Here is a 14,896-nt window from a genome sequence, read left to right as displayed (position 1 = left end):
TTATTATTATTATTATTATTATTATTATTATTATTATTATTATTATTGATTCTCATTCCCCTGGAGTGAGCTACAGAGAATCATGTCACACACACAAGATGGCCAACATGTTTCCATTCTGATGATGGCCACCTTGCAGGCATTGCCAAGTGACTTCAGAAACTTCCAGCTCCAGCAAGTTTTCCTCTTTCCTTCTGGAGTCCTTTCCTACTAAGTTGTCAGCAGATCAAACTTTCTTTCCTGCACACTCCACAGCTCTTTCCCTCTACTGGAGAAGGAGGGAGCTCTCCTTATGCTGAAGTGACTTCTTTCTTTCTTTCTTTCTTTCTTTCTTTCTTTCTTTCTTTCCCACAGCTCATGTGTGGGAGAGAAGCCTATCTGCTCAGCAGGGCCCAATCCACCAAAATATATAGCTGCTTGTGGAGACAGAGGCTGAATCGGCACTGCAGAAATAATGCAGTTCTGACACCACTTTTAACTGCCATGGCACCATGCTGGGACCTGTAGTTTGTTGCAGCATCAGAGCTCTTTGACAGGGAAGGCTAAATATCTCATGAAACTACAAAACATCCCCAGAATTCTGTGGCAGTTAAAGTAGTGTCAAACTGCAGTATTTCTGCAGTGCACATTCAGCCAGAGAGCAACTTTGTCATCACAAAGTTAGGGCAATGCTGCCTGGTTAGCCAATTGTGATGTGGTATTGGATGTCCAGCCAAATATGCACCTACATCTACATAGGCAATATGTATTCATGCACACCCCATGTGAAATGTGGATATGGCATCCTGTGTGTCCATGTACAATGTGCACCATGGACAAAGGCACCACATAGGCTGCTGTCAGATTGCAAAACTAATTCAGTTTGATACAGCTTTAACTGTCATGATACCATCCTATGGGATCCTGGGGTTTGTACTTTGTTGTGGCACCTAAGCTCTCTGACAGAGAAGGCCAAGTATCTCACAAAACCACAAACTCCCAGAACTCCATAGCATTGAGGCATGACAGTTGAAGCAGTGCCAAACTGCATTATTCCTGCAGTGTAGATGTACCCATAGAAAACTCTGTTTCTACAGCTTTACATTTAATGTGAATATTCTGCATCTGAGAAAGATGGCTATCAATTTCCATAGGTGAAATTACAGAACTGTTAAGACACTAAGAGTGTGGTGTAGTGGTTTAAGTGTTGGACTATGGCTCTGGAGAGCAGGGTTGGAATCCCTGTTCCATCATGGAAACCCACTGGGTGACCTTGGGCAGCTCACATTCTCTCAGCTTCAGAGGAAGACAACGGCAAACCTCCTCTGAACAAATCTTGCCTAGAAAACCACATGATAGGTTAGCTTTAGGGTCACCAAAATTCAGAAATGACTTGAAGGCACGCAGCAACCAACACCACATCAAGACACCAACAACATTCCAGCTTATGTTTCCACATTGATAGAATGAGAAGCTTCACAAGAGCAGATTTCTCCGTAACATTGGGCCCCATGTTAATTGGGCAGGCTTGGGGGTCTGCCATTCAGCATTCCCACTGCAAGAAGTCAATTTTCTTAGCCATGGCCAGATGATAGTGGTAGACTTCCTTGGAGCCTGCTCTTGGATTATAATTCCCACCATCCCCAGTGAGCATGCTGCTTGGGGATGATGGCAGTGGTGACCAACACATCTGTACAGGACCACATTGGGAAGGCTTCACAAGTTCATTTTCAAGTAATGTGATACAGGTGTGTGTGTGTAAATTATGCGCACACACACACATTATAATGAATCTCATGTAATGCTTGGAGAATTCAGGTAGAGGGGCCCACTAACCTTGATCTTACCATTGTGTGGAAGAAAAGGCAATTCCATCTTTTCATCAGAATGATGCCTTGGAGTAAAAGGTCTGGTGTGACTCATTAAAAATAAACCATTGTATGAATGCCGGAATGAGCTTATTGTGAAGAGTTTCTAAACCATTTCAGAATGCCTGTGTTTTGTGATTTATGTAATGCTCAGCCCAAAGAATGGATACATCACTGGGCTTGAACTGAGTTTAAATCCATTTCCTGATATAAGCTTAATAGTCTAGCCTTGGGCAAGTCCATTTCTGTCAGTCTAGGATCACTAAGTAAAGAATTGCAAAGAACTACCTTGAAGGGTTGCTGTGAAGAAAAGACAAGTTAAGTCAAGATGACCGATCATGATGCTGTGGCTGCAATGGGCAGATGGGCTGCTGTCGTTGTGTGCCTTCATGTCTTTTCCAAATAATGATAACCCTAAGGTGAATCTATCATGGGATTTTCTTGTCACAGTTTGTTCAGATGAGGTTTGCCATTGCCTTCCTCTGAGGCTGAGAGTATGTGATTTGCCCAAGGTAATCCAGGGGGCTTCCATAACCAAGTGGGGATCAAAGGCATGGTATTCAGAGTCATATCCCAATAGTCATACCACTACACCATGCTGATATAGTGTAATGAATGACTAAGACTTCGAGTTTCAACCACAGATTCAAGTTGGCTTACCAAAGGTATTAACTTCACTATAGAATCATACAATCTCAGAGTTGGTAAGTATCACAAGGGTCATCTAATCCCACCCCTTTCATGCAGGAATATACAACTAAAGTACTCCTGAAAGATGCCCATCCAACCTCTCTTTAAAGACCTCCAAAGATGGACAGACCACCACTCTCCAAGATGTCTATTCAATTTTGAAAATGTCTCTTGCAAGCATGCTGTGTTTCCTAAAGTTTAGGTGGAATTTCTTTGAATCCACTGGTTCATGTTCCAGTCTCTGGAACAGCATAAAGCAAGCCCACTCAGTCTTGAACATGACATTTCTTCAGAAATGTAAAGACAGCAATCATGTCATATCTTGGTCATCTCTTCTTCAAGATAAATACCCCTATCTCCCCAGGTTGTTCCTCATAAGGCTTGGTTTCCAGACCCTTTATCAGCCTTCTCCAGACACCTTCCAGTTTGTCAATATCCTTCTTGAGCTGGACACACTATTTTAGGTCAGGGCTACTACTATTTCCTTCAGCCTGGACATTATACAGTGCACCCTTGGCTTACGCAGGGGATCCGTTCTGGACACCCCCCCCCCCGTGTAAGCCCAAAAACCCGTATGCAGCAGTGTGGTGGCAGCATGGCGGCAGTGTGGTGGTGCAGTGGTGTGGAAGTGGTGTGGCGGTGGTGTGGCGGCATACGTGCACCATGGGCACACACCCCATTCATTCCAATGGGATGCGTCACTCCATTTGCCCCGCATGCCCCACGCGCTCCCGCACAGCTCTACACAGGTTTGAGCATATGCTCAAATCCGCATATAGCTCACCCGCGTATGACACGGGCACACTGTACTCCTATTGATGTAGTCCAGAATTGTAATCGGCTGATTTTGGCTGTTGCATCATACTGGTGACACAGTGTTAATCAATACAGAATCGTAGAATCATAGAGTTGGGAGAGACCTCAAGGGGCATCAGGTCCAACTCCCTGCCATGCAGGAACTCTCAACTAAAGCATCCCTGACAGATGGCTATCCAGCCTCTGTGTAAAGACCTCCAAAGAAGGAGATTCCACCACACTCCAAGGAAGTGTGTTCGAGTGTCAAACGCCACTTATTGTCAGGAAGTTCTTCCTAATGTTGAGGTGCAGTCTCTTCTCTTGCAGCTTGCATCCATTATTCTGGGTCCTTTTCTCTAGAGCAGCAAAAAACAGGCTTGATCCATCCTCAGTGTGACACCCTTTCAAAAATATTTAAATAGGGTTATCATATCACCTCTTAACCTTCTCTTCTCCAGGCTAAACATACCTAGCTCCCTAAGTTTCTCCTCAAAAGGCATGGTTTCCAGGCCTTTCACCATTTTGGTCTCCCACCTCTGGATAAGATGCAGCTTGTCCACATCGTTTTTGAATTGTGATGTCCAGAACTGGGCACAGTATTCCAGGTATGGCCTAACCAGAGCAGAATAAAGTGGTAATATTAGTTCCATCAATCTAGACACTATACTTCTATTGATGAAACCTAGAATCACATTGTCTTTTTAGATGCTGCATCACACTGTTTACTCATTCAACTTGTGGTCTATAGGCAGTAGCATCACTAGGGGGTGTGGACCACATTGGGTGACACCACAGAAGGGGGGGTGACATATGGTGAGTGCCCCCACTTCCCTACCCAGGCCTGGTGCCCCTCTATTTCCTGTCCTGCGTGGCTTTACTCTAAAGTAAAGCCACGCTGAGCAGGGAGTTGGAAGTGAGTCCTTTTGGTTCTGCCCTGAAACCCTACCCCCACACTTGAAACCCTGCCCCCAAAGCCCTGCCTCCCACACCGGATGACACCTTGGTAATGGACACTGTTGCTACTAGGACTCCTAGATCCCTTTCACAAGTTGTCTTGTCAAGCCATGCACCCCCCACTTCTATATCTGCATTTCAATTTTCCCCATTAAGTGTAATACCTTACATTTCTCCCTGTTGAAATTCGTTTTGTTAATTTTGGCCCAGCTTTCTAATCTATTAAGGTTACTTTGAATGCTGATCTGGGGTATTAGCTACTCCCCCTAATTTGGAATCATCTGCAAATTTGTTAAGCATGCCCTCTATTCTTTCATCCAAGTCATTGATAAAGATGTTGAATAGCACTGGGCCCAGGACAGAATCCTGTGGTGCCCCACTGGTCACTTCTCTCCAGAAGCCATTGCTGAGTACCCTTTAGGTTTGGCCATTCAACCAATTACAAATCCACCTGACAGTTAGGTTATCTAGCCCATATTTTACTAGTTTATTTGCTGGAATATCTTAGGGGACTTTGTTGAAGACCTTACTGAAATCAAAATATGCTGCATCCACAGCATTCCCTTCATCTACCAAACTGGTAATTTTTTTAAAAAAAGGAGATAAGATTAGTCTGGCAGGCTTGTTTTTGGGAAACCCATGTAGACTTTTTGCAATTATGACATTCCTTTCTAAATGCTTACAGACTCTCTGTGCAACATGGATTAGATTATTAGGGTGAGACTGTGGAGATTGGGCTATACATTCCTACTCAGGTACAATGCTCCCTAGGTAAATGTAAGACAGTGACTATGTCTCTTAGACTAATGTGCTTCACAGGGTTGTTGTTATAGCAAAATGGTGTGTGTGTGTGTGTGTGTGTTAACCCTGTGCTCTAAAGGTACAATAAAATGCTATGGATACACGACAGAAAAGGTTGAGATCATCGACCTTGTTCTAGGGCTTGACTACAGAATGCTGAGATAATGTACATAAAGTGCTTTCAAAACTTGGATATTACAATGTTATTGGTTGACACCAAACTTCTTTTCATTGAAAGAGCTGCATGAATGCATGTGAGAGCATTCAGTGCAGTTACAGTTCAACATTGCTTTCCTCTAAGACTGAGATGAGAGTGCGTGACACACCAAGCATCACCAAAGGGGGTTTCCATAACTAAATGGGGATTCAAACCCTTGTCTTCCAGTCCTAGTCCATAACAACACACTGTCAACCTATTGTGACCTCATGAACTTCATCAGATTTTCTTAGGTGAAGAATATGTAGAAGCAGTTTGGCCAGTTCCTTCCTCTGAAATGTAGCCTAAAGCAGCTGGAATTCATTGGCATTCTCCCATTCAAATATTGACCAGATGTGACCCTGCTTAGTTTTCAAGATCAAGCAAGATCTGGTGCCTTTAGGGTATTTAGGCCCCTTTGGGGTACTATGCTAGTGTAAAAATCATGGCACAAGCTGTTGTGTTTTCTCAGACGTTACGTAAGTGTGATCCCTAGTGCATCCATTCATTCCAGAACAGACACACAGCCACCCCTTACTTTTGAATTTTGGGTGGGAGCCAATGAGATATTTATCCTTCTCTGTTAGAAAGCCCTGGTGCCACAACAAACTACAAATCTCAGAATTCTTTAGGATGGAGCCATGACACTAAAAGTGGTGTCAAACTGCATTATTTCTGCAGTACAGATTAAGCCTTTGGTTAATAACTTTAAAGTAGCAACTGGCCACAATACCCCTCTACTGTAGTTCGCCCCCTGCCATGCAGAAATATACAACTAAATCCCCATTTGTCCATTCAACCTCTGTTTAAAGATCTCCAAAAAAAGGAGACCCTCCCCCACCAAGGCAGTCCATTCAACTGTCAAACAGTTCTTACAGTAAGATAAGTTCTTCCTAATGATTAATGTCTGGTATATAAATATAAGAAAGTATATGTTCTGTAATTAATGCAAGGATGTGTATTTGTGTGTATGGCAAGTCTGATGGAAGATTTGGTGTCTTGGTTCAGTTGCTTGACCTTGTGGGTTGTGTAGCACAATTAATGCATACCTCCATATACAGGTTGAATATCCCTTATCTGAAATGTTTGGGACCAGAAGTGTTTTGGATGTCAGGCTTTTTGGGGATTTTGGAATATTTTCCTCTACATAATGACATATCTTGCAGATGGGACCCAAGTCAAAACACAAAAATCATTTTTTTGCTTCATGTACACTTTCATACACATAGCTTGAAGGTAGTTTTAAAAATAATTTTGTGCATGGAACAAAGTTTGTATACAGTGAACCACCAGAAAGCAAAAGTGTCACTATCTCAGCCACCCATTTGGACACTTTTAGATTTCTGGAAAAGGGATATTCAACCTTGATATAAGAGCTTAGTATGTTTCCAGTAAGTAGATTCCAAATATCCCACAACTAGAATATCCTTTATTGCTCATAAACTTTTGCATCTATGGATCATTGCTTCTTCTTTTTTGCTCAGAAGTTCAGCCCGTTATTAGCCATTCACCAGATTCACTGAGTCTAGTTAGTATCACTGTTCCTTCTCTTCTCCCACAGACCCTTCCATGACTAGCAGCCAGGAGCATAGAGGCAGGTGAGAGCATTTTGTGAGCAAATGACATTTGCAGACTTGTTTGCCAGGTTTCATCACTTGTTTCCGTACTCTGACGGAGATGGGAAACAACTGATTTTCGTCCAGTTCAAATCAACTACTCTGTTGCATTGTTTGATGCTCTCCATTGGCCCTGAATGCAAGGATTCAAATCTTTTAGAAAACCCAGCAAAGTCTTGCAATGGCTCATTTCAGTTGTGGCAGCCCCCCTCCCTTTCTTGCAAGCTCAGCCATTAACATAAAAGGATGTGTTCAGCTGAGAGTACTCCTAAAAAAATTCTATCTCCTTTGACCATGCTGTGAAGACAGGGATATTTTACATCCTAAACCTCTGGCATTCAGAAATTCTATTAAAGCCTTATCATCAGGCAGCAGGCTTGGTGCTTTATCTGCATTTCATTGTTCTGCATTCAAGATAGAATCAAAGGGAGGGAAAAGACAGGATCAACTTTATCCCATGAACAATGCCGGATGGTCCCATTGACTGCTATTTAATTCAGATCTGTAATGCGCCAACTTGGAAAACAAAAGCAAAATATTGTGGAAAATAAGAGGGCTAAAAGTGGGCCTGTGTGTGTGCAGACATACACGCTTAGGCTAATTTATAATGTTTGATTATAAACACACAGGAGCAAAAGACAGACACCCTTGCAAAGATACTCACAATATTTGCTTCCCAAGCAGAATTCCAGGCCAGACCTTTATGCTGTTTTTGTTGTTGCTATTATTATTAATCACCATTTTCACTGAACAGTTACATACTGTGAAGCAAAAGTTGGTTGAACATGTACATTATATAAAATTTGGGATTATCCTGATGACACAATTCATGCCAAGATTTATTACCTTATGGAACATTGATACAAAACCTTAACTTTTGCAATGTTGCCTCACAATTTCTTCACCTTAAATCATTTTAGGATGTGGCTGTTTTGAGGATCATACTCAAATCCAGAAGCCAGATGTTCCTATTTTTTCCAGCATTGCTATGATCCTGTTGAAATCAAGCACACGCTTGAAAGTGCAGTTCTATAAACACCTGCTCAATATAGGACACCTTTGACACCTCTGTTTTATGGCATTGGTATGTGTGTTTACATTTTAAAGTCAGCTCATATACCTACGGTAACCCAATCTTCATTGGGAAAGGAATACTCAGAGGTGCTTGCCATGCTATTCTCTGGATACAGCCCCCATCAGGGATGGTAAATCTCAGTTTCCCCAATGCTCAACAGATGTTGAGAACAATCAATCAGTTTTTTATCCTGTAGTTTTGAGACATGAGAATTCCTCTCCTCTGCAATGACAGAAAACTGCTTTCTTAGAAAACTGCACAGTGTTCCACAAACTACACAGATCCTCCTGAGAACTGTGCAACCTGCCCTGAAAACTGTGTAACTTTCAATATGGAAAAGGCTATATTCACGTTGCTACATATATGTTTTGTACAAGATTACCTTTTTAATGGTATATACAGCAAAATATTGCACAACAAAAATGCTGCCAAAAATCAGCAATGCCAAACAACAAATAGAAATGTCATTTTGTTGTGCAACTTTGCCGATTTTGTACAATATTTGTGTTTTGCAACATTTTCATTGTGCAACACTGTTGCTTTTAATGTAAAAAAAGGCAATGTTACACAACTATACCACAAGTAGCTGCAGCTTCAGAGTTTCTCTTCTTGCTGCATAACCTTTGGGCTGTGCAGCTTTCAAACCAGCAAAGCCTGCAGCCATGACATGGAATGCTTCACCACATTGTTTGTATAGGGATATGGTGTCAATTTAATTTTGCATTTTTTGCACCTTTCCCAAGCATATAGTGAAAAACAATGCAAGCAGGTGAAGGGTTTTTCTAACTCCAGGAAGCTGCACAGTTCTCTGTGCATAGTCACAGTGACTGTAGGTTTTGAGTACAAAGCTGCACAATATCCCAAACTTGTGCAGTTCTTAGAAAGTATAATTTATGTTGTGCCAGGAACAAAAAAAGTTCCTGCAATTTGCAATTTTTCTTTCCATTAAGTTTCTTTTGGTATCAGGGACTTCATATTTGACCATTTTTGTCAGGAAACTGACAAATTTCCATTCCATCCCTAACCTATAGCATCTGCTATTACCAGGCAGCCAGGCTTGACCCTTCTTAGCTTCCAGGGCCAAACAGGATCCAGCATTTGTTGGATATTTACCCTCTTTTTTATGAGACCTACTACCTGATAAAAGTATATAGGATTGCAGCCTAAATTTCTTCCATTGAAATTAGCTGAAGTCCAAGAATACTCTCATGGGTCATATCCTATGCTATAATCGAAACAGTGATATGACAATAGTGGTTATTAGTTCTTCTGGTAGCACAAATAATAGCATAAGTCCATGTTGCACACATGAATAACTGATCCCCCTGTTCTTTTTACAGATGGAAAATTTTTCACAGGGCTTGCAAGTAGTGTATTACACCTAGCTGAGTTACTTGCAGCATGTTGCTTTTGGGGTTAACAAGGGTGTAGCGATTTTCTTTTCCCCATGCTTTAACCTTAAAGCTGATGCATTATTTGAAGTGGGGGTGGGAGGTGGGGACAAAACAGTAAAGTACCATTTTAAAGTAACAGTACTGTAAAATGGTCATTTTTGAAGGGTCATTTTGGTTGGAGGCTGGCCATTCTTCTATTTTTGTTAAGACTTAAAAAATAACATGTTAGTGACCTGCCACTTGTAAAATAATGAGTACTGCCAGCGCTAATGCATTATATATTTTGAAAAAGTAAAAACGAATGGCAGCATGTCAGGGTCTTTTGAATGAGGTTCCAAGCTGTGCCATTTTGTTAGTGAAACAACTCCAGTGGATCTTGGCAAATAGTTCCAGCCAAATTACAAATGGACCAATTACTGGCCAGTTTCAATTTTCACGTCAAAAGTCACCTTTTCAGTGAAAATGTCCATCAGGTCTTTGGGCTCTATTATATATATATTTGGGCGTGAAAGCTGGGCAGTGAAGATAGCTGATGGGAAGAAAATCAACTCATTTTAAATGTGCTGTTGGAGAAGAGTTCTATAGAAACCATGTACTGCCAGAAAAACACATGAATAGGTCTTGCAGCAAATTAAGCCTGAACTCTCACTAGAAGTGAAGATGACTAAACTGAGGCTGTTGAACTTTGGATATATCAGGAAACAACAAGATTAATTGGAACGGACAGTAATGTTTGGTAAAGTGGAAGGCAGTAATAAAAGAGAAAAACTGTTCTACGGGTGTATTGAATCAGTCAAGGAAGCCACAGTCCTAAATTTGCAAGACCTGAGCAAAGTAGCTGATGAACAGGGATCTTGCAGGTCTCTCATTCATGGGGTCACCATAAGTCAAAGTTAACTCGACAGCAAATGACAACAACAAATGTCACAATTAATCCTCCTGGCTGTTGCTTTTTTAGTACTGCTTTTTTAAATCACCAGACTAGATTAGCTATGTGGCTTGTACTGTCCATTCAAGTATCACGTAATGAATGGGAAGATGTCACAAAACTGAGAAGGCGCTTGGATCTTGATGTGTATAATACATCACTGGATCAAAAGAGGAGCCAACTTAAACAAGCACAAGACTTTGGCTAATCCCACCCTTCTTCAGGTATTTTCATCACTGCCAAAAATGTTTGTGGGGAAAAAATCAAGTAGTTTTCAGCTCATGTAACCAACACGATAGGCAAGGCCCCACTTTAGGGTTATGTAGCATCAGTCTAGCCATGCAGAGTTGGGCTTTAACTATGCTCCACAACCATAGTGTTGAACAGCAACATGGTGCAACTGAACCAAGAAACTGAATGTTAAACTGAATGCACCATATGAATGACATGCACATCCATGTGCAGGTATATCCATGCACAATGATGCTTCATGCTCAACTCTACTTCTTCAGCCTTGAACTGAATGAGAAGTTTGATGTCAAACAAAAATACCCAACTGATTCTGTAAGGAAACCTCTGTATCAGAGGACACCAATAGGATTTTGGTTATTATCATATGATCTCTTCTAAAGTGCTCTTTTAGGCTTGAATTCCTTTCCCTCCTCCTCCTCCTTTATAAGAAAGGAAACTCCCTGAATTCCCCAGTAAGGCTTGCTATGGGATTCTGAGAGTTGCAATCCATAAAAGGAATTTTTCCAAACTGTGACTTTTTTGTAACCCTCACTTGGAGCCAGTGGTAACATCTTTCCAGCGGCAAATACTGGTATTAGCTGCATGTGGGCCTTTGTCAATTTGAATTTTCATATTAACTCATATAAAGCCTTCATGAACACAGAAAAAAAAATCATGCCAGGGAAAATATATCTGCCTTCCACTCATTTCTCCTGTGTTGCCAGCATCTGTGGCTGGCATCCTCCCTGAAGATGCCAGCCATAGATGCTGGTGAAACATCAGGAATAAACGCTTCTAGAACATGGCCACATAGACCAAAAAACCCTCAAAAATCTATGGATGTCAGCAATGAAAGCCTTCAAATTCACATAACCAACTGGTTTTGCAAGTAAAACAAACACACACATTGTCTCCATCCATAAAGCAACAATGTCTCCAAGACTGGGGTTGCATTTACACTGTAGAAATAATGCAGTTTAACTGCTATGACTCCATCCTACAGAATCCTGAGGCTTGTAGTTTTATGAGGCACCAGCACTCTTTGAGAAGGCTAAGGAACTTGAAAATCTACAAATCCTAGGATTTTATAGGATGGAGCTAAAGTACTGACAAACTACATTATTTTGACAGTGCACAGTAAATACACCCAGGGGCAGGTAGTGCCACTGTTTCTATAACATCGGTTTTACCCTGGGGCAATGCCCAAGTAAATCATGGCTCAGGAAACAGTTGGAGTGAACCTTTTCCTATGAATGAGTCATCACTGAGCAACAACACATCCCTGTATATCACAGTGAGATTTATCGATGGATGGTAATATAGGTCATTATCACACTACGCTGTTATAGCACTATTATTCCGCTTTAACATATGGTTACCTCCTGAAGAATTCTGTACAGTGGACCCTCCATATTCACTAGGGTTAGGGACACAGGATCCCCATGAAAATAATATTATTTATATATATATATATATATATATATATATATATATATATATATATCTCCTGAGAGAACAGCTCTCTAGGAATCTCTAGATCCTCCAAGGCAATTCTATGGCCAAAATCTGCTAGAGGTTGACCATGAAATTGCACTGGAGGACCTACAAATGCCCAGTGTGACTTTTGCAGAAATTGACAACAGAGTAATGCTGGAGGACCTAGAGATTACTAGAGAAAACATAGTAACCAAATCCATGCATAATCAAAGTCGCAAAAGTCAAAGCCGCAAATGTGGAGGGCCAACTGTAGTTTGTAGTTTAGTGAGGCCTAAGAGCTCTCTGGCTCAGGATTCTAAGTGCCCCTCTCTAAACTGAAAATCCCAGGACTTCCCAGGAGGCATCCATAGCAGTTAAAGAGGAATAACAGTGCTATAGCAGTGTAGTGTGATATTGTACAAATCTACAACCCAGAGTAATGACTCCATTCAGGGCCGTACAAAGGAAAGATCAGTTCAGCACCAAGAGAAGGACAGCTCCTCATTGAACTTGTTCTGCAATTTGGAACTGAAAAACATAACCCTGTTTGTAGCAAGCTGACATCAAAACAGTCAAATAAAACTCTTGATGGGGCAATTAATAATTAACTTTTAGAATAAATTCATATTCCTGTTCCAGTAGTTTCTGAACATTTACCTACCATTTATTTATCTTTAAAAAAGGGATGGTGGCAGGCAAACCATTGTCACCTCCCTCTCCCCTCCATGAAGTTCATTCCCTTTTCCTTTTAGCCATGGAAAACAGTCATCCTATAGTCCATATTTCAAATATAATATTTTGAAAGATGCTAGAAAATATCCTTGGGGCACACTTATTTGCAAGTAATAAATGCAAAGCCGATGCTTTTAAAGCTAATCATTTTAAGGTGACCATTTTCTTTCTTTCTTTCTTTTTAAATAAATGAATGTCTTAAAAACCAGAGTGGTTTATACTCACATCTAGATCTGAAAGAAGAATTCAAGGACTGGGAGAGTCTTTTTTTTTTTTTTAAAGAAAAGCAACCCAGCCCAGACATCACCCCCACCCCCAGAAATAAATGTTTTGGGCTTTGTGCAGATCACTGTAATTAAAAGAACAATGCCTTTCTGCAAAGCCAGACGTACAACTGTGAAGCTGTTTTGATGCCTCTTAGAAACTCCTTTGTCATTTAGGCCTCAAACTTAATGCATTTGAAATTGGGTACCAACTTCTCTGCTTGCCAGCTGGAAGAATGGAGGAGAGAGGAGGGGGACAGAAGAAGGGGAGTTGAAATGGAGAAAGGGTGGAGAGAAAGAGAGGGAGAGTAAAGATCCCCCCCCCCCAAACCCTCATTCTCCTTATTTCTTTGTAGAAAAGAAAACCTCCCTGTGCAGATGGGGAGACTTGCCTTAATGCCTCAGACGACAATTAAGAATCCTATGCCAGGAGGAAATAGCCCTGCATTAATATTGTATATGGAACAGCTGAAGGGCTAGAATGCATTCTGCCCAAGGTAGGCCCCTAGCAGATGGAACAACAAGAGAGGAGTAAGGAGGAAGGGAGGAGGGGGAAAGCCCACTTAATAACCCCCTTCTCTCTGAGATTTATACAATCACCCCGCAGGAATAAAAAAAAAAGTTCTTTGTCTACATGAAATTTACAGTTGGAAATTGATCTATTTAATCAGATGATTCCCCCCTCCTCATTCTCAAAGGAGGCAACTCCCCCCCCCACTTCAAATGATATTCCAGCAATTCCACAGCTTCTCTTGTACTATTGATGTGTCCACTCCCCAATTTCTCCTGTTCCATGACCAACTGTTCTCTTTCTGGGTTAGTTTTATATAAAATAGCTCAGTAGGTTTAGAACTGGGGTACTTTCCATCCTGTTTACACTGAGGAATTTCATAACTTGGCACCAGAAGGGAAAGAATCACAAAGACAGCTAGAAAGAAAGAACGATGGAAAGGATAATCTAGAAAGTATATTAGCATTTTCTTCCTTTGCTTTGCATAAATAACATTTCCAAAGAGAATATCAATGGCAGAGCATTCATTACAATTCAAAATGCATTTATCTTCTTCCAAGTCTAAGCATGCTATTTCTAAGTACAACATATTATTTGCAAAGTGCCCTCTGTCTTGCATCCACCAAAAAACTTCTGGGTACAATTTTAACTTTTCAGGCTGCATTTAAGACCACTACAAGAAGGAGAAATGAATAATCCCATAAAACACTTCTCTTTTCCTCTCCTCCCCACCCTGCCCCCCAGCAAACATAGGATTCGGATTTTCAATTTGCTTTTTTGATCTCCTCTAATTGGCATCTTGTTGATCCATATGCACAGACAGATTAAACCCCCCACGCACAGCTCAAGGACACAAAAGCCAGTAATTCCCAGTTGTTGTGTGGTATCTTTTTGCATGGCATGCAACAGATCCACCAATGAGTGGCAGCAACCTTTAAAGCAGAACAATCAAGCAACAAGAAAAGCAAAGAAAGTTAGAAAAGTTTTGTTTTTGTTTTGTTTTTCACATGAAACACGCACCTAGAAATGTTCCACAGAGCTTCATTCTTGCTTTCTCTTGCTTTCCTTCCCTGAGCACCTTGGAACAAGAACTGCACAACTCAAAGATCACAGTTCAAGTCACACCAGAGATTTCATGTCAGGAAAAGTTAACAGTCCAGAGCAAAAACTTATGCAGCCCAGAGGCAGATGATCCAGCCAATGGGAGCTTCCCAATCTGTTAATTGCAAATCAAGGCCGCCAACAAAGCAGCCAATGAGAAGCCATGCAGTTCCTGGCTATACAGAGCCCAATTGCTATTGAGACAGGAGACAATAGAATGGGACTGAATGAAATGCAAAAGAGAGAAAACATAGGAGGAGCGCATGGTGACAGTAGCAGCTCTGAG

The 14,896-nt window shown here is 41.2% G+C and overlaps 1 protein-coding gene across 1 annotated transcript in view; it reads right to left on the bottom strand.

The window, feature by feature from the left end:
* The window catches only part of MYT1 (myelin transcription factor 1), a 198,018-nt gene extending 183,386 nt beyond the window's left edge, over positions 1 to 14,632 (bottom strand). Inside the window, 1 exon segment of the mRNA XM_042464901.1 lies at positions 14,530 to 14,632. Within this exon segment, the coding sequence (XP_042320835.1) occupies positions 14,530 to 14,554 (25 nt within the window). The 5' untranslated portion in view covers positions 14,555 to 14,632.
* Between the last annotated feature and the right edge of the window lie 264 nt (positions 14,633 to 14,896).

This window comes from Sceloporus undulatus, chromosome 4 (assembly GCF_019175285.1).
Source record: "Sceloporus undulatus isolate JIND9_A2432 ecotype Alabama chromosome 4, SceUnd_v1.1, whole genome shotgun sequence".
Classification (NCBI taxonomy): domain Eukaryota; kingdom Metazoa; phylum Chordata; class Lepidosauria; order Squamata; family Phrynosomatidae; genus Sceloporus; species Sceloporus undulatus.
The sequence above is the reverse complement of the archived record's forward strand: the minus strand, read 5'-3'. Positions and strand labels throughout refer to the sequence as shown.